Source organism: Anas platyrhynchos, chromosome 3 (assembly GCF_047663525.1).
Source record: "Anas platyrhynchos isolate ZD024472 breed Pekin duck chromosome 3, IASCAAS_PekinDuck_T2T, whole genome shotgun sequence".
Taxonomy (NCBI): Eukaryota; Metazoa; Chordata; class Aves; order Anseriformes; family Anatidae; genus Anas; species Anas platyrhynchos.
In genome coordinates, this window is record NC_092589.1 from 62516135 (window position 1) to 62529212 (window position 13078).

General features: G+C 39.2%; 1 protein-coding gene across 1 annotated transcript; it reads left to right on the plus strand.

The window, feature by feature from the left end:
- The first annotated feature begins 4685 nt into the window (after positions 1–4685).
- Positions 4686–7297, plus strand: LOC101789807 (trace amine-associated receptor 5). The gene has a single exon (XM_005009606.6). The coding sequence runs from the start codon at positions 4759–4761 to the stop codon at positions 5785–5787; it is 1029 nt and encodes a 342-aa protein (XP_005009663.1). The 5' UTR covers positions 4686–4758; the 3' UTR covers positions 5788–7297.
- The last annotated feature ends 5781 nt before the right edge of the window (positions 7298–13078 follow it).

Here is a 13078-nt window from a genome sequence, read left to right on the forward strand (position 1 = left end):
AAACTTCAATTCTGTCTGCCCTTTACCTACAGCTGGGACACTGAAGTAATTGTGAAATGTCTGTCATGCAGCTGCTCTGTTGGGTAGGTATCAAAAGAGCATGCTCCTACTTGGGGAAGCAAGACCCCAGCAATCCAGCACACCTGGCAGTTCTATTATCATTGTGGGCAGAAAAGTGTGTTGTGTTTTTTTTCCTCATTGTGACAAGTTATCAAGAAACAATATCTCACTCAAGTAAAACTACCAACATTTGACCTTACCAGGTCTGTCAGGAAGAAAATGTGTGTTTCTAAAGGGTATGAAAGTGATGCTTGGTGCCCAGGGAGCAGTATGTGACCAGAACATCCCCATAGCCTTGCACAATGCACTAACAAGGAAGAAATCGTGTGCAGTTATATTGGCCACTTCTGCTTCCTTTGGTGGAAATTGCAGGAAGCGAGCAATATCTGCCAGGTCTGGGATCAGCAGTCTGGCTGCAGGCCAGAGCTGTGCAGAGGCCCTGAACCAAGGGCTGGCAGGAGATGGGGAAGTTTTCTTCAACGGGACGTGTGCTCTGCTGCTCCTTGCTCCACCCAGAGCTGCCCATGCCCACGAGAGTTTGGTCACCTCTGCTCACTTTGTGCCACTAAAAAAATTGTCCAACAGAGAGTCAGCTTCACACGGGCCACATCCAGAAACTTGAAAGCCATTTGATGCTTCTCACAGGCTGGGCTCTTGATGCCTTGTATCTCAGTATTAATTTGTCATTCATCTCAGTATTAATTCTTCATTCATTTTGTTCTGCTGGTACTTTGCAGTACAGCACCTCATTTCCCCTTCTCTCTTCCATTTTTGACAGCTTCAGATATCTAAAGTTTCTATTTATTTTTTATTTATTTATTTATTTTTCTAAAATGTGAATTAACAGGCTCTATTAGCATGTTAGAGGTTTCGGTTAGATTATTCCCAACTGAAATGTGTTTTGTTCACTGCAAACAACAGCAAAGGGAATCGGGAGCTCTGGGGAAGAGCTATAACAGTTGTACCTGTGGTCCTTTTTTGCAGACCTGGGACTACCTTTAAGACCTGTTATTAATGAATTCTTCAGAGAACTATTCAACTAGAGTGTGTCACATACAACTTTTTTTCAGTTGGCCAAGTGAGTATTTTGACTTTTTTTCACAGAATCACAGAATGGTTTTGGGTTGGAAGGGACCTTCAAGCCCATCCAGTTCTAACCCCCCTGCCATGGGCAGGGACACCTCCCACTAAGTCAGGTTGCTCAAACCCCATGCAGCCTGGTCTTTACCTTGATCTATCTTTTGAAATTCCTCTGTCCATCACAAAACACTAAGTTCATTAAAATTATGCTTTGGCATCACATTCAGCAAAAATGCTTGGGAAGAAGAAAATGACGAGAGGAAATATTTGAAGATGATGAATTAATGGCCTTTTTAACTTTATTATCATGGTTTTTTTCATTTCATATTTGGTGCAAAGAGAAAAGGAGATGATAAAAGAATAACAAGACCAATAAACTAAAAGAAAACAATATATTTTGGGTTAAGACAATCCAAAAATAAAACAAATATATGAGTTGTTCATTTCAAAGAAAACAGATAAAATATTCAAAGATATTCACTTTTTGTTTATTAACTTCCCCAACTAAAATAACTTTTATTTTTATTATTATTATTATTATTATTATTATTATTCATTCTCTAACCCACAATCTCTTTGATTTTAATCCTTTATCTAATTAATTTGAAAAAAGATGTTACAGATGTCAGTGACTTCTTCTCCCTCTATCTTCACTTCCACATGTAATACATTTGAAGATGTCACAGTTAAATTACAGAGGTACCATTTCTGAAACTGCTGGTGTGTTCTACATGAGCACTTGAGTGGACAGAACATGGACCAGCATAACCAAGAACAAAACAGCATAAAAGCAAAAACAATTTAAAACTGTATGCAGCCGGTGGAACAATTTCTTGTCAGGGCCATGGACAAGAATTTTCCATTGTTACAAAACTGAAGGCCAAATGCTGCTATTTGTATAAGAAAAATGAAGAAAAAGTAAATGCAGTACCCAGTGGAGACCCCTGTCTGCAAGGAAGGGCACTTAGCAAGATTTTAAATGGCTCAGTGAGTATTTACACTAAATACATTCCTACATTTACCAAAAATCTGCAGTAATGGTAATACACTCATATATGATATGCTGACTTCTTCAGGAATGACCACTGCTCACTATGATGAAGGAGAGTTGTTATAGCTAGAAGACTGGAGTTTTAGGTTCACTTACTCAATGGATGCCCATAGTAAGCCCATCACCTTCTCGTTGTATTATATTCTATTTAAGGATCACAGACTGACTCTTTCTGAAGTTGTGAGCAAAAGTGGGCAAAGGGGCACCAATGAAGGCTATCCTAGAAAGTCTGTAAACCTTTGAAACTGCCTTGTCCTATTTTAAGGAGTACAGACTTCGAGGTTACCTGGAGGAACTGAGATCTTAGAGGTTATGCACAGCAGTTTCAATAAAAAAGATAGTGGTCTGTGCACGTCTTCACTGCAGGAGACTGAGTCATATCAGGCAGTACACTTTCCCTTTCATATTTTTTTGTGTGTGTTTTCCTGCTGATTACTAGGTTGCGTAGTGCATTTGATAAGAATTCAGTTTGAGATTATATCCAGAAATGTTGTCTGAAAGAGGAAGGGGGAAAGGACATCTTGAGAATGATTGGCATTTTCCATTTTATGATAACATTCTTTCAGAGCTGATACAAGTTAAAAAGCTCTTCCTGTTCTGAGCTGTAAAGACCTACATTGTCACCATCTGAGCCTTCTCTTAATCATGAACTCGTCTCTTTCCACATGACCACATGAACAGAGAAGGGGAAAATGCAAAGCAAATTCAAACAAATAATGTGTGCAGGAACGGCAAGCTGAGATTCTTTCGTTACATGCTCATCTCTTTCAGGGTGATGATAATCACTTCAGAAGCATCATGATGGTTAGCTAGCTAGAGGGAGAACATATTTTGACAAGGTCACAACTGTACTTCAAATTTGAATGACAAAATGTTTGAGTGAGAATGATATTCTATTACATATATAATACAGGAAGAATGAACACTAATGAGAATGTCAGAGCACCCAGGACAAAGGAGCTATTGTTAGTATCAAGAGCTATCCAAAAGCCTCTGAAAATCTTAACATAAATGCTCATTTATTAAAATGGGGAAATAGGAGAAGGAGAAACACATCTCTTTGAAGTTTTATGGCCAGCCTCCAACTAAGCACAGTGCTATATTGAACTATGCCCAATTTACACCTTTTTGCACTGGGATTTTTAATGTCCAGGCTAGCCAGGAACGTTTCCATGGGGTGAAGGTCAGCAGTGCCCCAGGATGTGCTGGTGTTAGCTGCATCTTCTTTCAGGGACATCCTAAGAAAGAAAATTCACAGACAAACCTTGAGATAAATAGTCAGAGATTCAGCAGCAGCTGAGCATGCATTTGAACTGCTTTTTATAAAACAGCATTTTTTGCCCAATACACAACAGTCCCTCTCTGCCCCTGAGGTATATTAGTCATCTATAGAGACACTCTCCCCATCTGGTTTATATAAGGTGTTGACTGATCTCACGCTTTCCACTCAGACAATAGACGTGTGCTTAGAAGAGGATTTCAGTACACTGCAGCACAGCACCTATAAAAGAAAAAGAGATTTTGTACTGTAAGTATTCCTGATTAAAAAGCTTTATTGCTGCTGGGAAGGATAGGACGAGTGAGGATAATGTGCAGCTATTATACCAGTCATTTCAAGGAAAAAAAAATACTGAATAATGTGATGTATTTAACTGTAGCTCTCTTACTGTTAAAAAATCATACCTTTCAGTTATCTGATTTATTAAAAGACTACTGGAATAATCCATTATAATCCACTAATGTCTTATATTTCTTAAAGCTCTATTTAAAACTTAAATAACTTAAACATAAAATTTAAATAGCATTATCATAAGTAAAAAGCAATGGTAATATTTAAGGTGTATAATATTTCTCTTTGCCTTGCTGAATATTTGAATATTTGTTGTCACTCCAGTGGATATGCCCATAGCTAAGACACCATAACATGAGCAACTTGCTCTGAGAGTTTTTTCCTTTGTAATAAGATGTTGCTTATTTTGTAATAACCACTTCACAACTTTGGCTTAATAAAAGGATTTGTAACTAAATTGGAATTTAATTTCCAAGGAAATTCACAAGAATCAGTGTGCTATTATATTAAAGTTAGCTTTAACATGCCTCATGAGCTTTGGTTTGCAATGCCTGTTATTCTGCAGTAATTTTCCGTCTAAGGCAGAATTTCTCTTTACTTATTGATTACTCACACACCTCTGGATTTGCTGCATTCCCTGCACTAGTACTATTGGATGGAAGAAAATCAATCCAAAAATACAGAAAAAAATGATGCCACCAAAATTCAACACACTGATCTGAAGCTTCAACAGAGATACAAAACAGATAAAACAAGCTTTTTTTTTTTTTTTTTTCTTTTTTTTCTTTTTTTTCTTTTTTTTCTTTTCCCCTCAAAATATGGAAATGGTCCAGTAGCTTTAATAAAAATATTTGATTAAAAGGCATATCTCCCTCTAACCTGCATTTTTATCTTTTTTTTTTTTTTTTTTTTTTTTAGGTAGTCATTCAGCACCTCTGCTGGAAGCCAACTCCTTTTCCAGACTTGTGGCAAAGCTGGGGAAGGCACTGGGGGTGCCATGAGCTCAGCCCAGGGCCCTGGTGCTGAGAAGGGGTTGCTCATCGCCTTGTGCTATGAGGTGAATGGCTCCTGCTACAAGACCTTGCATCCCTTTGGGGTCCAGCTGGCCATTTATCTGACCTGTGCCTTGGGCACGCTGATCACGGTGCTTGGGAACTTACTTGTCATCATCGTAGTTTCCCATTTCAAAGTCTTGCATACCCCCACCAACTTCTTGCTCCTATCCCTCGCCCTTGCTGACCTGCTTCTGGGGCTGACCGTGCTGCCCTTCAGCACTATCCGGTCCGTAGAGAATTGCTGGTATTTTGGGGATGACTTCTGTAGGCTACACACCTTTCTGGACACGCTTTTCTGCCTCACCTCCATATTTCACCTCTGTTTCATTTCCATTGATCGGCATTGTGCAATCTGTGACCCTTTGCTCTACCCCACCAAGTTCACCATAAGAGTGGCCTGCATGTACATTGGGGTGGGGTGGGCAGTCCCTATGGTCTACACCTCCGTCTTCCTGTACACTAAAGCCATTTCAGAAGGGCTGGGACATTTTTTGCAAGATAAGCCCTGTGTTGGTAGCTGTCAGCTGCTGTTCAACAAGCTCTGGGGGTGGCTGAACTTCCCAGTATTCTTCTTCCCTTGCTTTGTAATGATAGTTTTGTACGTAAAAATATTTGCTGTTGCTAACAAGCAAGCCAGGTTGATAAGCAACATGAAGAAAGGTTTTGAGTCTCAGCTACACATAGGAGCATCCAAGAGTGAAAGGAAAGCAGCAAAGACTCTTGGGGTAGCTGTAGGAATCTACCTGCTGTGCTGGCTGCCCTTCACTATTGACACCATGGTAGACAGTCTTTTAGATTTCATTACTCCCCCAGTTCTGTTTGACATCCTAATTTGGTTTGCCTACTTTAATTCTGCCTGCAATCCCTTGATCTACGTGTTTTCCTACCATTGGTTCAGGAAAGCCATGAAACTAGTCTTAACTCATGGAATCTTTTGTTCCAGGACATCTAAAGTAGACTTGTACCAATAACAAGCAGGGTTTTTGCACACTGTAGAAAATACTGTAGGCTATATCATAGTATTTCTCATGATTATTATTTAACATCCAGTCAGATAGTGTTTTTCTTATTTTCTGTTTTTCTTAAAATATCTGGCTTGGGCAGATCCCAGATTTAAATAGACACACTGTTCTGTGAATGACCTTCCCTTGTTAAGGTCTTGTGTTTGCTATGTGATGCTGACAAATGCTTGAAACTTGGTTGTAATCAGCTTTAAAAAAAAAAAAAAAAAAAAAAGGGACTGTCCTTTTTCCATACTGTTCCTGTCTGTTTCTGAAGATATATATATAAATATATTTAAGCAAAGCAGGTGGTGCTGACTTAGCAAGTTACATAGGGTGTATGCCAGTTTTTAAGAATGAAGAGCATAAGGATGCAACTACAGGTGAGATCAAATGTCTACCTAAGGTAGTGGCCAAAACCAGATGATAAAACAAGATTAATCTGGTATTTTTTACATCATTTTCCTAGCCCACAGTGATATGCTCCTGAGCTAAAGGCTACAAATGGGACATACACCCTAAATTCTTTGGTGGTATCTATTCGGTCCTATGGAGATTTCACCTGTTTCATCAGTGTGTGCAAGGTGACTGCTCCATGCTTTTGAACACCCTTTTGGCCCTTCTCTGTGTCATTTTCGATCGTACTGCATAAAGGAAATAGAAGAAGGGGGGAGAGGGAGGACAGGAACTGCACAGGGTAATAAAACTCTAGATAATAATTGTTATGACTTCATTTTTGTTGCTCTTTGAATTTATTTTCCCTGATAATCCTAAAATTCCACATGCTTTTTTGTTTGTTTGTTTGTTTGCTTCCAGAGTGGGTCTGCTTATGGACATAACATATGCTTATGCTCTTGTGCTGAGCATAAAATGTCAGCACAGATTCTCAGTTTTCTTCAGCTATGTTTATGTGATTCCATAAGGCCAATTTTAAAACTGACATCTGATAAGTTGAGATCTTTGTTCAACACCAAGTTGCATGGTAAAATTTTGTACTATACATAATTGAGTTATTTTCTACCTCACTGTTATGAATATTTTATCAAAAAAAAAAAAAATGTAGCCAGCAGCAGTAACTCTTCTGTTAAAAAAAAAAAAAAAGCATATAAATAACTGTAAAGGTTTTATCTTTTTATTCTGCTAATGGTATGTAAAACTATTATTAGTTTTTAATATTTTTCAAATTACAGTGCAACTGCCTTCTAAAAAAAGTCATTCTTATAGTCATCTTATATTCAGTTGCATATTTTCTGAGTGACAAACACTAAGAGAAGAAACAGATATTAGAATCTATTATTAGAATTAGAATTAGATTAGAATTAGAATCTATGATTCTAAACACTAAAAGGGGAAACAGCTACAGAAAGGATGTAACTAATAGTAAGAGACCTGCATAGACCCAACAGCCTGCTGAAAAGCATGATTAATTTTTTACTAAATTTAATAGGCATTTGAATCAGGCCTATGTGTAGAAGAACAAAAGAGAGAAGTTGCACAGGAGATATTCTGTAGGAAATCAGGGTAATAAAGTGATTATTTTTAAGAGATTTAAGTGATTGCATCTGCATATCTTAATGTCTGTAATAAAATAAACTAAATAGTGAAGGCCTTTTCACTCTTTTTTTTTTTTTTTTTTTTTATCATATTGTTAAGCTCTTTTCATGGTAAGAAGGGTTTCCTCTACCAAATGAAAATGAGCTATTGTTTTGGGATGTTGTAATCTGTTCTGACATCTGATTGTTTCAAATCTTTTTATGGTTTGTCTATACTCTTAAGACCTCAGCCAGAAAAAAAATCAATGAAAAAATAAAAAAAAGGGTATTCAAAATGCTTAAAGCTCAAGCATATATCTAGAGGAATGAAAGAGAAAGAACACTTAAGTGCTACTTTCAGAGATGCCCTAAATGGAGACTGACCATAAATTGTCTGTGTTTTTAGACTGAGACATTTATGTAGCCTTACGTCTGTTGTTAGAGTATTTTGCAATCTCACTTCAGTCTCTCAGTGTCTGAGAGACTCCCCCATTTGCTATATTAATCTTCATTGTTTCTTAGGACAGAAACCAAAGACTCTTCTCTTTTCTACTCATGCTGTAGCAGAAGGTAAAACCCTCAACCCTACTGCACACATCTGTAGACTTTCTATGGTAAAGGTCCCAAATCCAAGCTAAAGAGAGAAACAGAATCAGGCTATTAGAGAAATCCAGGTGCCGAATTACAATAGAAATATATACAACATCTGAAGTACATCTTTAATGTGCCGTTGTGGAATAACATAATGAACATTGTGAGACGAGTTTCGAGATTAAACTCTTCAATTTAATGTGCATAGGTAGGTGTCTATAATTACAGCAAATGTAAAATGCATATAACTGATTATAGTTATAGCCAGAATGGCTGTTTAAGCTCTGGCTGTAGTCAGTGGACATCTAAGGATATGAATCACTTGCCTAGTGGCACTTAAAATGCTTTAGTGAACCTGAGATGACTACACAGGACTGGCATTCAGCAGGGATAAGTAGCAACAGGGAGCCAGGTGGAATACATATGAGCATCTAAAATGGCACCAGACATCCATGTTTGGGGTATCTAGCTTTAGCATTGCATGTTATAGAAGTTTAGACATTTAGCTAGATAGAAATCTGAAAGCCTTAAACTGAATCATGTCATAGGGGTATCTTAAAACCATCTTTCATTGACACCTTTTTCTTTTGAATTCAATGCAGCCAAAGCAGAGAAAGGGAACTTCCACTGAGTTTAATAATTTTTTTTTGTTGTTGTTGTTCGTTTGTTTGTTGGTTTTGTTTGTTTGCTTGTTTGATTCAGAGATATTTTCTACCAGTCCTCAACAGATTACTGTCATAAATGTATTCAATTGGCTACTTCTTTTTGGAGTCCCATGGCATAATCTGCCTTTATAGTTTTCTTTTTTGTATGAAAGTGGATGAGCCTCATTCCCTTGATGGGTTACCATTGCCTATGTTGCAGTAGAAGGTTTATCACACTACAAGGAGATGGTTACTAGATCTCCTTTTTGGCTGAAGAACAGGTTGGGACAATGGAGAGAGGGAGAAGAACCCAGCCTATTGGTAACTACAGTGGCCAGGCAAACAGGTGAGGCAGATCTGGAAGGGGCCATGATCACTGTCCTCTTCTTCGGTCACCGCATTTTAAAGCAGTGACATTTTTATAACCACACCTCTTACCCCTTGCCTTTGATGTTTACATAGCCCAGTTTTATCACGATCCCTCTGTGTATTTGTTTTTCTCCGTGGTTTTGAAAAGCAATGAAGGCAATTATAAACTGTAAAATGACAATGATGATGAGCTGTAAAATGATGGAGATTGGTTGCTCAACAATGACCTCATTTTCAAAATGAAAACCTATCAGATTGTATCAGAGTCAGTTGCTAACCTCAAAGTCCATAGATTTTATTTTTTAATATCTTTTCTTTTGTGGATTTGTGTTTCTTTATCCAAACAAGATATTATCATTTAATTTTATGCCTTGTATAACTCTTTATCATTTTGAAACAATCTGGCTGAAGAGAAAGACTGTTTATTTCCAGGAACCCCTCTTAATTAAAGACTAGGCTTTGCAATAATAATGTCAGCTCATTTCACTAGCACAGATACAAACATATTGTGACCTTTGAGAATTTAACAGCAAGGCAAAGAAAGATTTAAAAATAAGTTGCTAGTAAACCTTTTCTTAAACCTTTTTTTTTTTCTTTCTTTTTTTTTCTTTTTGGAAGCATTATCAATGTGCTGGGAACAGATTTTTTTCTCTGGTTATTTAAAATATGTACTATATGTTAATTGCTGTTGCTGTTGAGAGTAAGTACCAGTCTAATTAACATGCAAATGGTCAATTGAGTTTTTTAAGCAAATTTATAGGCTGTTCTGCGACGTAATTAGCCCACAAGCTTGCTCAGGCTGGAAACAGTCATCTGCCAAAATTTGGAACAGCATCTGGTGTAACAGGAACCTAATCTCATTTCAGGATTTGAAGCTGATAGCGTAATTAAATCAGCAAATGTAGACAACAACAATAACAGGAATTCTTTATGCTGACGGAATGCATTAACAACAACTGTCTGAGAAGGCCTGCTAGACAATTTGCTGTAGGTAGCAAATACGGGTAGTATGGCTCTCTATATCTAACGTCAGAGGCACATGAATGAAATGTGATAGCAGAGAATGAGATTTGCCCGTAAGGTAAATTATGCACCACATACACACCACTCACACCTGAGAGAGAGGACACTCATTAGAAATACAAAGACAGGGTTGGGTTTCCTCCCTGTTGCGTTGTCATGTGTCATGCAGGCATGAAGAGCTGCTAAGTCCCTGTGTCACAAGCAGCTCTGATGCCTGTGCCACCCCATGCTCCCTCATCCTCCACCCAGGGACAACACCTTGTAGGAGCAAGAGGACGCCAGGATGGAGGCAGGAAGGTGGAGCAGACCGTGGACTCAGACACTGGGTGAGGAGGAAGGGGTGTCATTTCCAAATCACACTACATTGGTCTTGGTCTAAATTAAAACACTTTCAAATATCATATACCATGATAAATACGAATAGCATATTTTTGAAATGACACCCCATTAGTTCAGTTTTACATGCAAAAACAGGAATAAAAAATGGCATATACTTTGATCTTCACAGTCAGTGAATATCCAGAGCATCCTCCATGGTATCTGCTGAATATTCAGAATACCCTCCACGCTGTGTCTGTTCCTGCCATGGTCTCAACATTTTTCCCTTCTTTCTCCAGGCCTTTCCCAATTTCATATAATCAATTGATCACGCTCCAAAAGAAGTAGGAAATGTGTTCTGTAAGTAGGTGAACATGTGGTTCTGAACTCAATACCCAGCTAACACAGAGGTGGGAGCTGTGGGAACTACACCAATGGCATGAGTTCATAGATAAAATTGTGTAGCAGCACTCTTTCCTTGCAGCACTGAATATAACACTTGGCGATGGCTTCTTCACAGTTCGTGCCCATATGTTACGCACCAGTGAAAACACTCATATTTGCTAGCAAAAGAAATTATGCAAAAACTGAATATACTGCCATTTTAGCTAAAAGGGTAAATCAATAAAACAGATCACATTTTCCCAGTGTTGTTTTAAGGGCCCAATCTATACCAGTACTCAATCAATAAATAGGACCTTCTGGCTGGTCTCTTAACTGTATCTTATTTTGTATGATTCTATTATAGAGGCCATTTAAATATTTTCAGAGTAAGGACAATGTTGTTATGGAAAGGTTGTTTTATAATCCAACATCCCTCCCAACCTGTAATATCTTTGTAGCAACTGGTTACATTAAAGAATAACAAATAACATCACAAACATTTTTAGTTATTAAACAATAAAGGGTGGATACTAGGTGAGCTAAGACCCTGTAAGAACCAACATTTTGTCCATAAAACACCCAGTGTCTCTAGGAAAGCATTTCCATAGAGAATGAACATTGATCTATGGCTGTGTATTACCTCCAAACTACAGAAAGAGGTACCAAAATGGTGATCTGCAGATAAAGCATTGTTACTGATAAAGGCACTCTGCTCCATTTATTATTACTATTTTATTATTAATGTTGGAAGTACATATTTGAAATGAGATAGTAAAAGATGTATTGTTTTCTGCGGAAAACTGACAGTGAACCCAGCTGAGGCTTCACAAAGCAGGAGTGGCCTGGCTTGGTCAATAGAGTTTTTATGACTGCAACTTGGAGATAATAATAAAGGCAAGGCCTTAATTCAGAAGGGAAGTGCATTACACTCTCATTAGTGCACCATCTAGTGGGATAATCCTGGATAATCTCCAGTGTTTCAGCAATGTGGGGGTAAATTTTCCAATGCAGCACTAAAATCACTGCTAATCAAAATGGCATATTATAAGTAGAATGAAGTTACATATAGTCCTGCATCAAATGAGAAGACAGGCACGTCACAATGTTTTTGGACATTTCCAAGCATCAATTAACTTAAATATATGTAGACTTACTAGTGTTGGCGTTGACATTGTCTTTCATTTGAGTATGCTTTGAGAAACATTAAAAAACACCTATGTAAAGGGTACTTTTTCAGACTTTTTACTTCACTGCATTGTGTTTGTATTTTATTGGACTTTATTAGTGTTACCTGGTCACTATGTTATTAAGGTTTTTACTGCTCAAGTTATTTCTAAATATCAGCAATGACTGAGATCTGTGGTGTAGCAGAAGTAAACTCCCGTGCCTGTGGTGCAGCTTCAGGGGAGGAGGAGGAGGGCACTTTCCAACCTCCTCAGGCCAGGCTGGGTGTTGTAGAGGAGACGGCATTCCCTGACACCAGTACTGTGTGGTTTGCTCTGCAGCATTTAATGTGTGAGAGCATCTCACAGATTAAGTGGCCCAGCCTGTGGGGCTCTGGGGAACATCTGATCCTGTAATTTTCCCTTTGAAAAGCGGAGCAGGATCCAGTAGCATTCCTAGCTGCCGTGCAGGCCTACAGGCTCATCTGTCACTTGTTCTCAGGTAACTGGGTCAGCCCCACAACCCAGCTTCTGGCTCTGCCTCCCATTGCTTCAGCTTTTTTAGGCATCTTTAAACATATTTTTATTTCCCGCTCACCTTCATCTTACATCTAAGTGCCCAACCCACTTCCATACATCCATACAGATGTGGTGATCACGACTGAAGGTCATGCAGGAAACTAGCCTAATGACAGTGCGCGCTTGTTTCCCTGCGCACACTTTCTCCAGAACTCCTGATGCCTCTTTTCCTGACCTTATATTCTCACATCCCCCTTCTTTTCCACTCATGCCGGACTGTGCGTTATGGGGAAGCTGGCGAGGTGCACAGGTGCATTTTCCCTGTGGAGCGTCCTTTACACGCCCGAGACTGTGTGAGGTGCAAGAACCATGAGGCGGGCCTGCTGGACATCCCTCCCCACCCGGTTAGATCAAAACACTCTCTACGAGCCTACAATCAGTCAGATACATATATTTTATTCATTTTTGATGTTAAAAACTGGCAACCTTGGTCTTTACAGACATTGTGTGACGGGCGACAAGCGGGCTGCCCCCACCGCCCCTCGCCGCGCCCTCCACCCGGGCTGAGGCGGCCACACGGCAGCGCCCCCTGCCCGCAGCCTTCCTCTTCGTCCCCTTCTCCTTCCTCTTCCTCCTCCTTCCTCCTCCTCCTCCTCCTCCTCCTCCTCCTCGGCCGGGCCCTGCCCAGCCCCGCGGCCGCTCCTCCCCACGCCGCCGC

Bases quoted from the DNA above. Each gene is read 5' to 3' on its own strand.
- LOC101789807 (XM_005009606.6), top strand. From the start codon at position 4,759: ATGAGCTCAGCCCAGGGCCCTGGTGCTGAGAAGGGGTTGCTCATCGCC.